General features: G+C 40.2%; 1 protein-coding gene across 1 annotated transcript in view; it reads left to right on the top strand.

Annotated features, from left to right (window-relative positions):
* The window catches only part of LOC104274000 (neurexin-3-like), a 261,458-nt gene that overhangs the window by 40,390 nt on the left and 205,222 nt on the right, over positions 1-15,846 (top strand). Inside the window, exons 3-4 of the mRNA XM_009869507.1 lie at positions 2,463-2,492; positions 4,812-4,823. Coding sequence (XP_009867809.1) covers positions 2,463-2,492; positions 4,812-4,823 — 42 coding nt within the window. The remainder of the gene's footprint in view (positions 1-2,462; positions 2,493-4,811; positions 4,824-15,846) is intronic.

Consider the following 15,846-nt stretch of genomic DNA (forward strand, 5'->3'; position numbering starts at 1 on the left):
AAACCTGCTGTTATATTTCAATTTTGCCAAGAAGCAGAAAGTCAGAACGTTTCTTAGTGAGACTTTCTTTTGCAGGCTTTTGAACAAAGGCCAAACCAGGGGTCAGAATAGTGGGTACGTCTGGAGGTGCACTCACCACTGGATTGCAGGCAAAGGGCTCTGAACTGCATCTGGCTGATGCACCTGAATGACAGGGCACACAGCATTGGCCTTCCAGCATTCAGGGTGTTTAATGTAGGCTCTTGCTTTGAACTTTGTCTGGAGGTTTCTCTTTGTCGGTGTCCTGTCTCCCCAAGTGGACACGCCTCTTGCCATCTCCAGTAGCTGCATCTGTTGGTGCTGTGCCTCTTAGCCATGGTTTTCCTTCCTCCCAAGAGCTGAGGGCTAGGAACCCCTGTCTGCTCTGGTTCTGATGCTCCCCCTCGTTTGGCCAACTGCAGCTGCGAATCATACTGTCACCTTCTGGCTTTCCAGTGTTACAGGGTCTCTTTGTTTTGTAGGTCCTAACAACTACATTTTTGTCTTCTCATCTTTTACAGTGCCATTTACAGTGACTTTCAAGTGCCCATTTGGTCAGACCTAAGAATTGCCTCTTGAGAATGATGGGGTCAGTGGCCATAGAGACACAGATTCAACCCACTCTACTAGCAGAGCATAACGATTTGGTGAAATTATATCTTGCAATTTAGACTAGAAATATGTCCTACAGTATCAAATCTGCTATATTTATGTCTAGTTAAAAAAAAACAAACTAAAAAATTCTAAACCTATGTTGTGTTTCTAAATCCACAATAATCTTCAAGAACATTAAGATATTTGCATTCCTTAGACTGTACAATTATTAATCCCCTTATCTGACTTGGAGTTCTCTGTGGGTGAACATATTCTTGGGATGATCTGGATTTTAGATTTCTCCAACAGACGTAAAGGAAAAATATAAAAGAGAGTGAAATAAACAAATTCAAACTCAGCATGCTGCTTGTTGAAAATTCTCATTCTATTAAGTTCATTTGACCTCTCAGCCTCCGTGAAATTAAAAAAGTCACATCCCTGTATGATTAATAAACTGACTTAAGATAGCGCGTATGTGTGTATACAAATCCCTGGCATACTAAGTGCTGTGAGAGGTAGGAGATGGGGAGGAGGAATCAAGCTAAGGGAAGAAGGTCAGGGAACCGGTTAGCTCAGTCAGTTGAGCGTGGCGCTAACAACGCTAAGGTCGCGGGTTCGATTCCCGTTCGGTCCCCATGTGTTGCCTGATCTAGTCAAGAGGTGGCGTCCCTGGCGGCAGGGAGGCTGGATTAAAATGATCTCTAAGGTCCCTTCCAGCTTAGGCCATTCTATGATGATTAATGTTCAGCACTTGGTAAAGTTGTTATGATGAACCAAGTACAAAAGGGGTCACTCATGGCTTGAGTGGGTAGAACTTGATTTTTGTTATGTTAGTTCTGTGATATCATGTGTCACAAAATTGACTAATGGGTCATGGTTTGGGCATGAATATATACAATAATATCAAAATGGTATTTGTATAAATATAGCTGTCCAGTCAACACATTTAAAAATTGGGACTAGAAATGGATTTTAATTGAAACAAGCAAGGTTTATGCCAGAAAGAGTTACTGGACAGAGACTGGAGCCCCTCACAGCCCCATCTAGAGAGCTGACAGTGGCTGTGACTGCTAGGGGTAGCTGTGCTGCTTTCTTGCTTTACCCTGAATTATGGAGCCAAGAAATAGCTTTGCCTATAGACCCATAAAGTAATACACTTCCCTCAGAAGTCAAATCTCCATTTCTTCCCAGAAAGGAAATGTAGTAGTATTAAAAATAGGTTACGGGGAATTTTTTTAGTCCTTGCCAGGTTTGATATGCTGATGTCTAAATGTGAGCAGTGTTTATCAACTCTTAGAAGTACATACTGGTGCCACCATGTTCAAGAATCAGGATAGCTTTGTCTATGTGTTTATGTATTTAGCCCAGATGTTTTGTCTGAAGCAGATGTGGTGGGATCATGGCCTCCCTTTCACTGACCACTGCAGCCGTGAATTTTAAATCTTTAGCTGAGGAGAAGTTACTTCTATAGCTCTCCAGAGGGGTGAATGCTCCTTGCAGAGCCCGATTGCAGACCTTGATTTTCCTAGCCCATTTAGCAGTACTGGTGTGAAGTGCCTCTGAAATCATTCCCCAGGGAATATGATGAACCTCAAATACAGTTCTGCAGCTACCAGGAGGTTTTTTCCTACCTGTGACAAATGCTTTCCAGCTTGGTGTGGAAAACAGCACCTGAATATGTGTGTGCCCTGTGTTCTACATCCATACTTGGTCTAGTTCAAGTATGAGAGCTCAAATCCTGAGAGGTACTGGACTGCAACTATTGTGCATGGATATTGCCACTTCTTTTTCTGTTTTTGTCTTTTTTCTTACTTCCTCTCTCTCTCTCTCTCTCTCTCTCTTTTCCAGAGGCCTCTCACATCTGATGATGGGTGAACAAGGTAAGTCCTTTGACTTTCTCTTTGTTTCAGTCACTGATCATGAAAGAGCTTTGTCGCTTCTGTTTTTCTGATGTGAGCTTTGCATGACAAAAGCAATTAAGCCTACTGGGTGTCAGTCAACCATTTGCATTTTTGCCTCTGTGTCCCATGAGCCACGGCTAATTGTCAGCCCGGGACTCAGGTGCCCAGAAGGGAGCATGAAATGATTCCATGGGCAGTAAAGAGGTATGCTTCCCCCTTCCATGCACCCCACCAGCTATTTTATTTTGCCATTTTTTGTTGTGCCAGCTGTAATGACTTCTACTTCTGCCTGGTAAATGTAGACCTCAATGTCGGTCTTTATTTTTAAGAGTGCAATTACTACAAAAAATATGTTAATAGCCCTCATGGCATGATCTTAACTGATTATGAATCCTGAGGAAAATTGCATATAATGGCCTGTAAGTCCTGTGTCTGTAATTTAAAATATTCAAATATGCACGAGAAAAATGATTTAGAAAAAGAGTAGGGCTAACCCCAGACTGGGCTACAAATGGGATCTAGGCCTGTATCAGAGTTCACATTTTAATGTCTCAGCCTGGATTCTGTTATAGGTCTGTTGGCTGTGACACAATGCAATCATTAGTCCCATTTCATGTTATGGGGGTGTGTAGCAAGAAGCTCGTGAGGAGAGGGGTGATTCTGTTTTTCTCTGACAGTGTCAGCGTCTTGCTGACATGAATAACACAGGGAGGAGTTTGCAGTGCTGCCGATGCATTCTAGTCTTGCAAAAGCAGGAGTGAAATGGTTGAAGACTTAATCCAGGGTTGTGTGCACATGGTGCACTAGAAAGACCAAACCAGCTGTTTGTCTCTGGGGAGACAGGCTGGTTTTGACTCTAAAGCCTGATGACACTTTCCTAGGCTATGTACACCATAGTGTTTTTGCCATTAAATAAACATGTTATCTGAGTTTAGACAGTCCAAAGAGTTAATAAGATAGAATTTAGTGCATGTGAAGTCTTAAGAGTAGTTAGGTGCTTGAATAAAAGAGACATGGTTTCTATGTGTATCAGTGAAATGTAGAGAGGCTTAGGACATAATCAGTTTTTATTCTGTAGTCCAAGGCAGATATTTGCTCTGAGGTCATGAAAGCTTAGGAAACAATCAGAAGTGAAGTTGGGGCTCACTTTTCAGTTTCTGTAGTGCTTAGCATCCCTATGTGGTGAGAAAGGTAGGAAAATAGGGCTCTTTAGAAGTGCATGCTGACACTCAAGGTATCTGGCATGTGGACCACCTGACTAAGCCCTGGGAAGCATTGAGCTCCCTCTCTGTCCCCACTTTCTGTTCAGCTGGGCTCATAGCTCAGAGGTCGTGCTTGCTGAAGGAGCAGACAGGTCCCTTCAGCACGTGCTAGTTGCTCAGGATGCAGCTGAGTATGACAAGCTGTTGGCAGAGGAACGGTGATGGCGTGTTGGGAGTGATCAGGACAGTGAACTTTCATGGCCACTGTCAGTCTCAATAGCACTGAACATATCTTCGCAGCAGTCTGTGATTTAGCACTGGATTGTATAAACAGATGCATTTGGCCATTTAAATTACAAGTTGCAACCCAGATGGCTCATGAAGACTTGCATGACCTGTTCAGGCCTGTATGATTGTCATCAACCCTTTCTATACTCCCTTGCCTGGCAAAAAGATGTGAGAACTATTGGCTTCTGGCAACCTTATTTATCCATGACGCATCAGGGAACAGTGGCTTCTCTTTTCTTGCCAACCAACTCACAGATATTCCCTTCTGATAAATATTTACTCTCTATAAAAATATGATGGATATAAAATATGTAAATGTATATATGTGAGTAAATATGCAATGTCAACATTATATACAAATACATTAGGTCTGGTAGGTGAAATGTGTTTAGCAAGTATATTACCATGAAATTATTTTTTTTCCTGTCCTACTCTGTTGTTTCTCTTGCTGTTTTGAATTTGATGTGGAATGAGGCATATCAACTGGCATGCTATTGCACGAGGGGTTTGCATTTCTCAGTAGAAAATCAAATTAAACCCAAAGGGCTTAACCAGGCAGTTGCTGGTTGCACTGTCAGTTGTTTAAGCCTTGCTTTGTGCTTTAGTTGTGGTGTGTCTCGTTTTCTCCTTGGCATTGTGCTTTGTTGGGTTTGGCTGCTACATAAATATGCTCATATTCTTGTTTTTGTGGCTAGTGACATAATTTTCTGGTTTTTGTGCTTCCTCCTTCTCTTCTCTTTTGCCTCCTCCGTGATGGACACCCCTCTTGTTCCTCCTCTTAACTGGACGCACACCTTCCTGTCTGTAGGTAGAAGTAAAGGTAGAGATTACATTCTTTCTGAGACTTCATTGCTTGTACAATTTTGTTTGTCGACGGACAGATTGTGTTTTTATGAATGTGGTTCATATTGGAACTTATTGCCTTTGCTGTTAAAAGTCTCTTAACAACCTTTTGCACTGAATTATGGAAGAAATAGTTATTTGAGGCCTTTTTAACAGGTGTTATTTTCTCCCTCTTCACACTAAGTAAGGGCTGTGGCGTGTCCAGGCTGTCTGTAGCTGGTGACACGGGGGGCAGAGGGACGGCCAGTTCAGCCAAGACAGCTGGAGGCCGGTGAGCTGGCACTGCCAGCTCTCTTGCGCTGCAGTGGTGCCACTGCTGGGGATTTTGGCACTTGTGTTGTCATCCTTTAGTGACGGAGCCCATTTGAACTATCCTTTCTACCTCCAGCTGTACTTCTCATTTTCTCTGTTAGTGTAAAGATCTTCTTCAAAGAGAAGCTGAGCTGCAGAGAAAGCAGAAGTGGTCAGCACTGCTAAACAGAGCGGTCCATTCCTTTGCTGCTCGGTACAGCGCGGGGCACGTAAGGCTGTGCTGAGGCTCCAGCTTGCTCTTCAGCAGTTCACACCTATCTTTAGCATGCAGAGGGCAGTCATCCATCCCTAATCAAAACTGTCAAAAAGGCAAAATGCTGCAAACCTGCTGTGTGTTGCCAGTTGGACTGGAGGGAAGGTTGAAGATTAATTGATAAATTACAAGCACTGCTCAAGGAAAATCCATTTCTTTGTCCTATTTTCCAATGAGATGGAGAGATTAAAAGGTTTTATTACGCTGAGGCTTACTCCTTTTCAACAAATACACTCCTGAAGAATCTGATTTATTGATCAGCGTGATTTGAACACATTGGAGGATGTTGGGTGTGTCCATGCCAATAAGACATTGTGGGATGAAATGACTAATTGTGCTACTATGAATTTGAGAGGATATGAGAGCTCAGTGAATTTGTTTGTAATAACTTTCCTTTGAGGCGTAAGCAGTCTCTGCCCAGTGATCACTCATCCTGTAATTCGTGAATTCTGTGGAGCACGGTGGCATATTAAACACTTTCTCTTTGTAGGATTCCTCTTTCTGATGCCCTACCTTCTTCAAATAAGTTTGAATTGTTGTATTCTCCATGGTGGGATGCATCACATAGTAAATATTATTTGTTCTGGTCTGAGGTTGAAAAAATATTCCGCTAATTAATTTCATTGCTTTTCTATTCTATCCAAAGTTGGGTGGTAAAGGATGATACAGTGGGTGGTACTCAGAACTATCCTCCCTGCAAGAGGTGAACATCAGAACATAATAACTGCATATACATACTGTAAAAAATGTGAGAACCTAAAGCTCTAAGCATACCATACGAAATGTTACTGTGCCTCAACGCAGCTGCCAGTAATTGAGTTAGCTGATGGATGGCTTTCTGTGATTTAAGGGTTGTCGTGGATCAGGGCGAGTCTTGTATGGCGTGATGTTAGCTCATGTTGCTCCCTTCTTTTCTCAGCTGGCATTTGTGCTGCAGGCCAGTCTGTGTAGGACTAAACTGAAAGTCTTTCTGAAGCAAAACTCCTGGTTGAGCCTGTAGAAATAAGGATTATAACATATAGTCCACAATTAATTTATATGCTCTGAAACTTAATTTATTATGTCACTGAGTGAAAATATAGTTTCATTTCCTAGCTATGTGCAGTTTTTACCTCAGTTACAGCAAGTGACTTCATCAGAGAATCATCACTCTATATGAAAAATGGTGTTACCTTCAGAGGGCCCAAGCAGTCTAATTTTGAATCCACACATGTCCTCCAGCTCACAGAGAAGGTGGTACCAGTTGCCTTCATGATTGTACCTGGAAAGTTCATATTTTCTTTGGATTCTCATAGTTTCCAGTAAAAGCTAGCAGCCACTCTGCCTTGTGCCACATACCTGGTCAAAGCACACAGTGTTTTGATTTCATAAAACTTCTTCATAATGTATAGCAGTCTGTGACTGTGCATTTATTGTTTGAAACAAGTCTTTCATTAGTTGCTTCCACTGTGGTAAACAGGCTTCTTTTGCATCTATCCATTTTAAAAAGATTTTACGTTTTTTTGAACAAGTTTCAGGAAAGCTGTGCTGGAAGTTTAGGTGTTCTGAGGCAGTGGCTGGAGTAGTTGAGATACAGAAAGCATCTGGGTACCCCTTGCATTTTAATCTGAACCGAGTATTTTAACCTAACTGAGTACATAAATATTGTTTGTGTTTTTATTAGGCATATGGAACTGGCCATGGAGATGATGTAAATGTATGATGAGTGGGGAGGAATTTTATTTGGTTTGGCATGGATTGCTGAATACAACTTCTCTTCTGGAGAGCAAGTGACAATGAAGAAACAATTATATTTAGTTTATTTCTGTTACACTCCCCTCCAAATAAATGATACCAAAAGAGATCGTAAATATCCAATTCTAATTTGCTGTTGAACTGAACTTAATGTGTAGTCCTTCCATGTGATTTCTTCTCCTGACAGCCTTTGTTAAGGAAATGATAATTTGCCTTTATGCTATCTTTCACCATTCTCCTATACATGTAGTGGATTTTGTTTTACCATGACTCTCAGTTTGGATCTGGCTTCTGTCGGGATTTAGGCCTCCAAAGGAAATTGTCTGTATTCCTGGTGGGACTCTGCTATTTTCGGGTCGTGGAAGTCATGTGTTTTCTTGAAGGCAATGGCAAAATTCACACTGAATTTAGGCAGGCCAAGATTCACCCAAAGAACTAAAAAGTCCCAAACGTCCCCTCTGACACAAAGAATGTCAGTGAGGTGTGGCCGGTTTTGAGGTGCACAGGACACCCCTGTAGCATCGGTACGGTCTGCGGGCTGCCGCTACTTGTCTGAGGCACCAGGCCCCTTCCTTCCATCAGTAGCTGTGCTTGGCATGAACAACTGCACAGAAACTTTCAACATGGAGCGGGTTTTTTCTCCATTCTCAGAGACAAATGAAAGAGTATTCATGTATTTCGTGGGTGGGACATTTTTTAATGCATGCTGTGTGGATAAAAGAGTGCTGGCAAATTCCCTATGTAGTTCTCATCATTACAACATCAAATAATCTCTCTTGGTCCTAACTGCTTTTAACCCTGTACTGTGCAGCATCGCTCTCTATGAGCAGTGTGAGGTTGTTATTTCTTTGAATTGTTCAATAATATTGACTAGGAGGTAATGGCACAGAAAAAACGAAATAGCATTTTGTGGACTACGGCTAGAAGGAAATGACTGGACCTTACTGATCTGGAAAATAATTTCGAGTTCATCTTCACCAGTAATACCATTAGGATTTCAGAGCGATACGGATAAGTCCATCTGAGTGGCGTAGAGTTTATGCAAATGTTGAAGCGAAACATCAGTAACAAATTAAATCATTTGTGCTCTAATTATACAAGAGGAAAAACAACACTAATTCATCTTGCCAGCCTTGGCAGTGGTTTTTAAGCTCTACTTTGCCCTGTGAAATATCTTAAAATTTGGCTTTTAAATGTGGATGTTGTGTGATTTTCGTCTCCACCTTTACAGTCCTTTCTTTAATACTTTTAAAATATGCATGGTATTGGGTTTGTTTTCCTTATGGTGGGAAAAAAATGCTGCATTATTATAAGGATGATAACTTTCAGTTTTAACTTTCCTCTTAAAAACTGTTTATAAAATAAAGTATTTTATGTTATGGCTAGCAGATGTCCAATTGTGGGGGACGGCAGCTGGACTGCTGGGAACCTGGCATTGGTTGAAGACATTGACCTTGACAAATTCCCAGTGTACCCTTAAGATGGGAAGTTGTGTGCACTGAGTTTGGACACGTTTGCGGAACTTTCTCCCTCAAGATCCGGGGGGATGAGCCCAGCCAGAAGCTGCTAATTGTTACCCAATTAGAATGTGAAAAACAAGTGTTTGACCTATAAGCAAAGGCCACGCTACCTTCTTCTAGTACCTTCGACTATGTATAAAAGGCACACCCTTTCTGTAATAAAGGAGCCATTTTTGAGCCATTCTAATACCATTCAGTTGTGTCATGTCCGTCTCTACAACGACATCCAATTTGTAAAACCTCTTCGATAGAGTCAAGGCACGTTGTATATAGATGTCATTCTTCTGGAATAATTTTTTTAAGTGGATTTTTGTTACTGGTTTCATGTTTTATTTAGGGAAGAAACAAATATTTTAACATAGTTCTTGTAAGTCTAATTAGAGATGATTGATTGTAGATTAATTTCAAATTAGGGGACATTTCTGCAACTCATTCATCTTTATATTCCAGAGCTGATGAATTTTCCCAGACTTTGCTGAATGAAGTTGCTTAGATGTTAAATATCAGCTAATGCAAAGGAATAGATGTTTTATAAGCATTTGTCTTTTTACACCTCTTCATATTTATGAAGGCAGACAAATGAGACATTAAATAGGATGTTTCTGATAATTTTTTTTTGTGCCTATTAGCATATGTTTACAAATAATGTGTATGCATAAGATGTTTAATAGTGTGTTAAGTATTTTGTAGGTAATTTATTTCTCTTTACATGCTTTCTTCCTGCCTTACTTTAAAACTATGTTTTCTATCTAACGTGTGAATAAACAGCTGATTCTTTGTTGGCTTTCATTTTTATTAAGAAGAACGATTCCTGCGAGAATTAAAGGCATTGTGGTCATGTTGTGTGTAAACAGGAGGTAAAATATTGTCCTCTTATGCTGGATTGTAGTCTTCTGTTTTTGATGAGGCTCAGGTTCCATTCTGCCCAAAGAGAATATTTAATTGATATCATTGAAAGGCTTTTTTTTTCTTTCTCTATTTTCTTCATTTGAGGCATTCAGTGGTGTGCAGAGATGCAGAGGTAGCAGAACAGGCCATATGCTGTGTAAAAGGCAGACTAATAGCACTTTTTGATGGATGTCTGATTTTTAAAGTGCTGTATCTTTCATTAAAATTTACATGTAAAGTAAGGGCAAGCACAGTGACATGAAAGCTAATGCAAGTTGCACATCTTGACATAATAACAATCACAAGAAACTGGAGATCCCAGATGGCAGCTTGGCCTTTGCCATCCTTTTAATAAGCTACTAACTGCTAATTATTGCACTCTTATGGGCAAGTTAATTTACTGTTGACTCTTAAAGAGACATTGTGCCGTTCCCTGGCATTTAGGTTTTTCAGTTTAGATTTGAGAGTGTTTTTTCCCTGCAGATTGGAGTCCTTCCAACGGACAGTAACAAAGAGGCAAAGAAGCAGAGAGGGAAATGGAACATAATAAGCAATGTTTTCTTTGGTAATAGCAGAATATAGGGTTGTGGGTTTTTCTAGGGCATAGGTTTAGAACTGAAAGGAACGTCAGCATGTGTATTAGATCCAGGATTTAGGTTTTGTATTAAAAGAAAGCCGTTACTGCAGAGTTAGTATTATCGTTAAAAATAAACAGAACACTTTTCCCTTAATAATTGAAGCTTGAGATTCTGAAAACAAGATAAACTAGAAATAGAAAATTAGAATTACAGGTTCGTTTCTGTTGCTGGAGGTGATTTGAAGGCAAAATTTCAACTCACAATTCTGAAAGCTAAAACGCCCACTGTATTTTTTTGAAAATTCTTCATTTTAATATTACTTACCAGGCTGTCATAATACGGGGAAGGAGTATTATCTGTGAAACATAGAAATTTTTTTAAGTGATTTTTTTCTTCTTCCAGTTGAAAGGGACATTTGGTAATGAGACCAGTCAGGGAGAAGTTTTGATCTAAGAACCTATTTAGGAATGAAGGAACAGCTGCAGTTTAAATGGACTCTAATTCTGACAGTTAATGCTGTTTTGTGAATGCATGATTCTCTGTGATAACGTTTGGGAGGAGTGATGGTGGATAATAGCTTATTTCCTGGGTTTTATGGTAATGCAGCAAAGTGGTGATAATGCAGTCAGGAACCGAAATAGACCCCTGTCACACACATCAGACAGCCCTGCAAAAATAGGAAACCCAGTGAAAGAGGGGGTTTCCTGTTTTAAGGCTCATTGTGGCCTTCTGTGGCCTGGAGTGATAACATTATGGTATTGAACAGTTTAGAAAATATGTGCTATGTAAGCTGGATCTTACGCATGAGGAGTAAGCTTAGAAAACAGCCACCTTATTTGCAGCACTTTACGAGATAGTAAATATTTTGACTAGAGATTAGTGGATAACATGCCATACAAACAGTTGTAGCACTATTACTGTGAAGAAGGTCCTGCTTTTTCAAATCGTCTGATATAACTCACCCAATATCGACTGTGTCAGTTATTAAGTCACGACTAACGGTGTGTGATTTCCACCATACCACTGTTCTGGGGATTGATTCTGATTTTGACAACGCACCATTGCTAGTCTTCTTGTGACACTCACCACCTTTCATTTACTTGGCCATATTCACCTCTTTCATGGAGCTAGAGCTCCTTCTCATGCTGACTTTCATTTCCACATTTGTTTGGAGACCTTAATAGTTCTGAGTGCACATATCCTAACAGAGATCAGTACTAATTCCTAACAGAGATCACTGCTGATAGGCTATGAAATAAGGGAAGATAATAGAAAATACCACTGCCAGGTGTGAATCTGGCACTCACAGGTTGTAGCATACCCATTTGTTTTCAAAGCCTTTTTGTTTTGAAATTTGTATTACAGCCGACCGATCCTGCAGGTTGCTGTACTGAAGGTACCACGTGCCCTGAACAGCCAGTGAAGCCCAGTGAAGGTTGCGTGCAGCTGGGAATGTGTTGTGTACCTGCAAGGATAAAGTCCCCTGATTTTGTTTTGGCAGGATTTGCTTTTAGATGTTGATCTCTCTTACTAGATATGCTTTATATACCATATACCAGGAGGTTTGATCTAATGGTATGAAAAGCTATATTCTTCACTGCACTGCAAAGATTTTATTGTGATGTAACTGATATCAAAGCAGAGGAAATGCACTAATGTAAAAGAAATAGTGCAGGGAAGACTCTGTCTCTGAGACTGTTCCAGCACTAACCTGAGGGATTCTGGATCATTCTCACTAAACAATGGCTGTAGTTCTTCTCTTGTTAAAGTAAAAGGCTGCGAAGCATTTAATAGAAATGGTCTTTTACCAGCACTGCTTTGTGAGGAAAGGCTTTAAACAGAACTGGTACTTTGAGAATTTGTGTACACAGTTGTCACCATTAAAAAAGTCAGTAGCATTTGCCAAGCAGTACCACACCGTGGTGCCTGAGATATCGCTTTCTCTCCTACAGTGGAGCAAGAAGAATGTATATGTAGGTAGGTGTTTACGATTTGATTCTGTCAATTGCATGTATTTTAATCGAGCTTTCCTCTCAAATCACAGTTTGACTGGGGAACTGCTTATGGTCAGATTATTTCTGAAGCAGAACCTGGTTCCTTTTAATTGACCTTTTTTTTTTTTTTATACTGAAAACTCTAAAAAAAGCATTTCAGTATTTGTTCTAAAATCATATGGCTCTGTGATTGTTAGTTGTTAGTAGTAGTAACAAAAATGTATAATTTGAATGTTAAAATAATTGTATTTTAAAAGGAGCTGTGGTCTTACTAGGTTCGGTGGAATTGTATTAAGCCAGTGTTATAAAGCACACACCTTTATTCCCCCTAATTACTGGTATATTAATAATGACCAGGTTGATGATGAATGTGCTGATCACCAGCTGAGGTCAGACAATTACATTTGATTATGTAAAGAGTTAGTTGCTATAAGCCTTGAAATATTAAAACTTGTCTAGAATAAATATCACTGAAGAACCTTTGTCTTTTACATGTGTAATCAGCTGCCAGTCCTCTGAGCAATTCTTGGTTCACTCAGTAACGTTGGGAATCAAACTGTGAACAGTTATTTTCCAGCCCTGTAAATGTTGATAAAAGGATCTTGCATAGCTGTTGGCTTGTCCTGCGAGGGGAGAGCACATTGCTGCATCGCAGCGTGGGGATTACAGGCTCTCGCTTAGCTCTGCATTAAAGATGTTGCAAGCTTTTCTGAAACCCAGGGCAGCACCTAGCATCACCGTGTATTTGCATTTCCCAGCTCTGACGGAAGGGCACGCGTGTTTCAGGCACTGGTGCCTTGTGGCACTGGCCAACTCCGTCATCCGAACAGTATGTTTATCTGACCCTTTTCAACTGCATGCATTTATTTGGGATAGTCTTACTCTGCAAACAGTCTCAATGAAGTCTGTAGGCATGTGGGACAAGCTGCTCTCTACATCTGTTTTTCATCCCTCAGTTTACCAAATTATTTTTTCCCCAGAATTTGTTCGGTGTTTAAATATCCATTGATTATTTTTTCTTCTGTTGCTAAATTGTTGAAAATAGGCATAGCTTTCATTATTTGTCTCCTGGAATACTGTCATAAAGAACACTTTCTGGCATTGATCATCTGCAGTTTGAACAGAGAATCATTTTTGCTACCAATGTGACAGACCATTTATGACAGACTATGAAAAAAAAATCTTTTCCTAGAGTTGGAAAAATCAGAATGTACACGATGTAGGGCTCTTTAAAAATGACTTGCTATACTTAAGGTACTCTATTCAAGGCTTAGCATTTCAATTTGTCAGTCAGTTTTTTATTACTAGATATGATACTAGACACACCATTAGTAATTTTTATATGCTACATTCTTATACTTTATTTGTTCTATGTATTGACTCCATCTTTAAAACATGTATTTTAAAAGAAATCTGTGGACACTTCATTTCCTGCCATGCTGCACTGTATGTCCATAACGGAATGAATGTATTATGTGGTGGGTGCACTTACTGCACTGTCAGCCAAATGTATGACTTTCTGCTGTTCCCTTTGACTTCCCAAATACTGATTATTTGTTTTTCTTTGGTTGAGGGGAAGAAACGAGTGGAGAGATAATCTCTGATTTTCTTTCTTTTTGTTTCCTAAGGTACTTCTATTTAAACCAGTGTAGTTTTCTTACTAATTTTCTCCTTCAGGTGTTTGCTATCAATCTGCTGGGTTAAACTTTGTGCTATTCTATCAGGCAGGTTTGGTAAATGTTGATCAGTGCATGAAATCAGTTCTTAAATGGTTGCAAAATTGCCTTCCTTCAGACTGTTTTGATCACAAGAGCTTTCAAGTGTCAAAGTCATTTGGAGAACTAGATAGATAAAATGCATGAGCACTAAGCTTTTTCCAGGATAGAATAAATAAATGTGTTTTCCACTGTGCGCTCTGCCTTTGATAGTGATTTGTTAAAGGGGAAAAAAAGAAAGGCAATGATATTAAATATTTACAAGAGTGATTTAGTTGTGTAATCTTGTGCTATGCATCCCTGTTTAACAGTGAAATCAGCTACTGCTGAAGTAAATGCCATTAAACTGGTAGTGCTGTGAAGGTCACTGCCTATACAATGTCAAAGCAATTTATAGAGAATAATGATTTTTGTCAGCTTTCCAATGTACCACCCTGCCTCCTTTTTGTCTCCTTTTCCAAAAATAACTGAAAAGAAATTTATTTCAGGAATCACTTTCTCTGACTCTTCTCCCATCTGACTGATTCTCGAGCTTGAAACCCCTTTACAAGTTTTCCTGTTGATGTGCTCAGTGGATAGACACTGATTCCCTTCCTTCTGGCTTTGAGCTTGTTACAGCTCTATTCGCTGGCGTTTCCAGTTGGCCGTTTCTCAGCAGTGCATTCTAAGAGATGCTGAATTATGACCTCCGCTCTTATGAGTGGTGGCTTTTCTCCCCTGTGCTACTTCCAGCCCGTCTGTCTGCGATTCTCCTGAAAAATACTCTTTTGTGTGCGGGGTGTTTGTCATCAGCAGTGTGCATGTAGCGTGTTGACATCCCACCAACCTCCTGTCCTGACAAGTGTCTTATAAATGCTCGAAGTACGTTCCTAAATAGCATCATGCTTAATGGAGAAGCCTCAGAAGTGAGAGGCGTGTTCTTCGCTCTACCGCTGGCTTTCTCTGAGTTGTCGGGACCTTTGTGCATCTGTGGCAGCAGAATAGGGACAAAAGCCCTTCACTGCTGCACAAGGAGGCTGCTGCATTGATGCTTACGGAGTGTCCTGAAAACAATACACAATGAGTCTGAAGCTTTAACATTCAGCTTCACATCCGTCCAGTAGGAAGGTTAATTATTTGTTTCCCTTGTTTTATGGTTGAATAAGCAGAAGCACAGAGAAATGGAGAGGGCTGGAGGAGAACAGGCAATAAATGCCAGAGTTCTTTTGTCCATTCCTGTTTCTGTAAGCACCAGTGCAATCTGTCTTATAAACCACAAAATAACTTGCTTGTTCTACCAAGGACTCTCCGAATTAGATTCTACTTGCTTTAGCAATTCTCTAAGAAGATTAAAACTATATTTATCTACTGATAAACATGTACATGACCATAGAAATAGCAATCATATTTTACAAAGGGAACAACACGTATTCTCTTTGACAGAGATCTACAGAATGAAAAAAAAAACCATAATGCAGCGGTGCCATAAGTGTACTGTATAAGGAATTTGCTGGGAAGGTATATATAAGCACATGGAGGCAATGTGGATTTCCCCTTGTAGGCACAGACAAGTGGAAAAGAAAGAAGGTACTTAACTACTCAATAAGTGGAAATGTTTTTTTCAGTTATGAGAAAGCAAAATGGATGTACAGCACCAGCAGTGGAAGGAGGGAGCAAGTGGAATGAATGGGAAGGGAAGCAGAGGGAAAGATAGTAGAAACGTACGTATTCTTATCTGAGGGGAGTGTCCCAGGTAAAGTGGTGGAAGAGGAATCTGTCCTGAATACTGGTCTTCTGGACAGAATAAGCTGGGGTGGTAAACCTACATATTATTTTTTCTAAATATTAGGCAATTGGCAGCTTATTTTGCTTCTTTGATTTTTGTGGCATCTTATTCTACAGTGCACACAGGAGAAGACTAAAGCCTTAATTTACTGACATGGCTTTTCATGGCCTTCTCCTCCAGGCTCATTAGCGGACCTTTTATCTCTTGTGAAAGAGGATAGGTCAGCAGGGGGGGTGGGATG

The sequence above is a fragment of the Apaloderma vittatum genome, unplaced genomic scaffold (genome assembly GCF_000703405.1).
Source record: "Apaloderma vittatum isolate BGI_N311 unplaced genomic scaffold, ASM70340v1 scaffold1195, whole genome shotgun sequence".
Taxonomy (NCBI): domain Eukaryota; kingdom Metazoa; phylum Chordata; class Aves; order Trogoniformes; family Trogonidae; genus Apaloderma; species Apaloderma vittatum.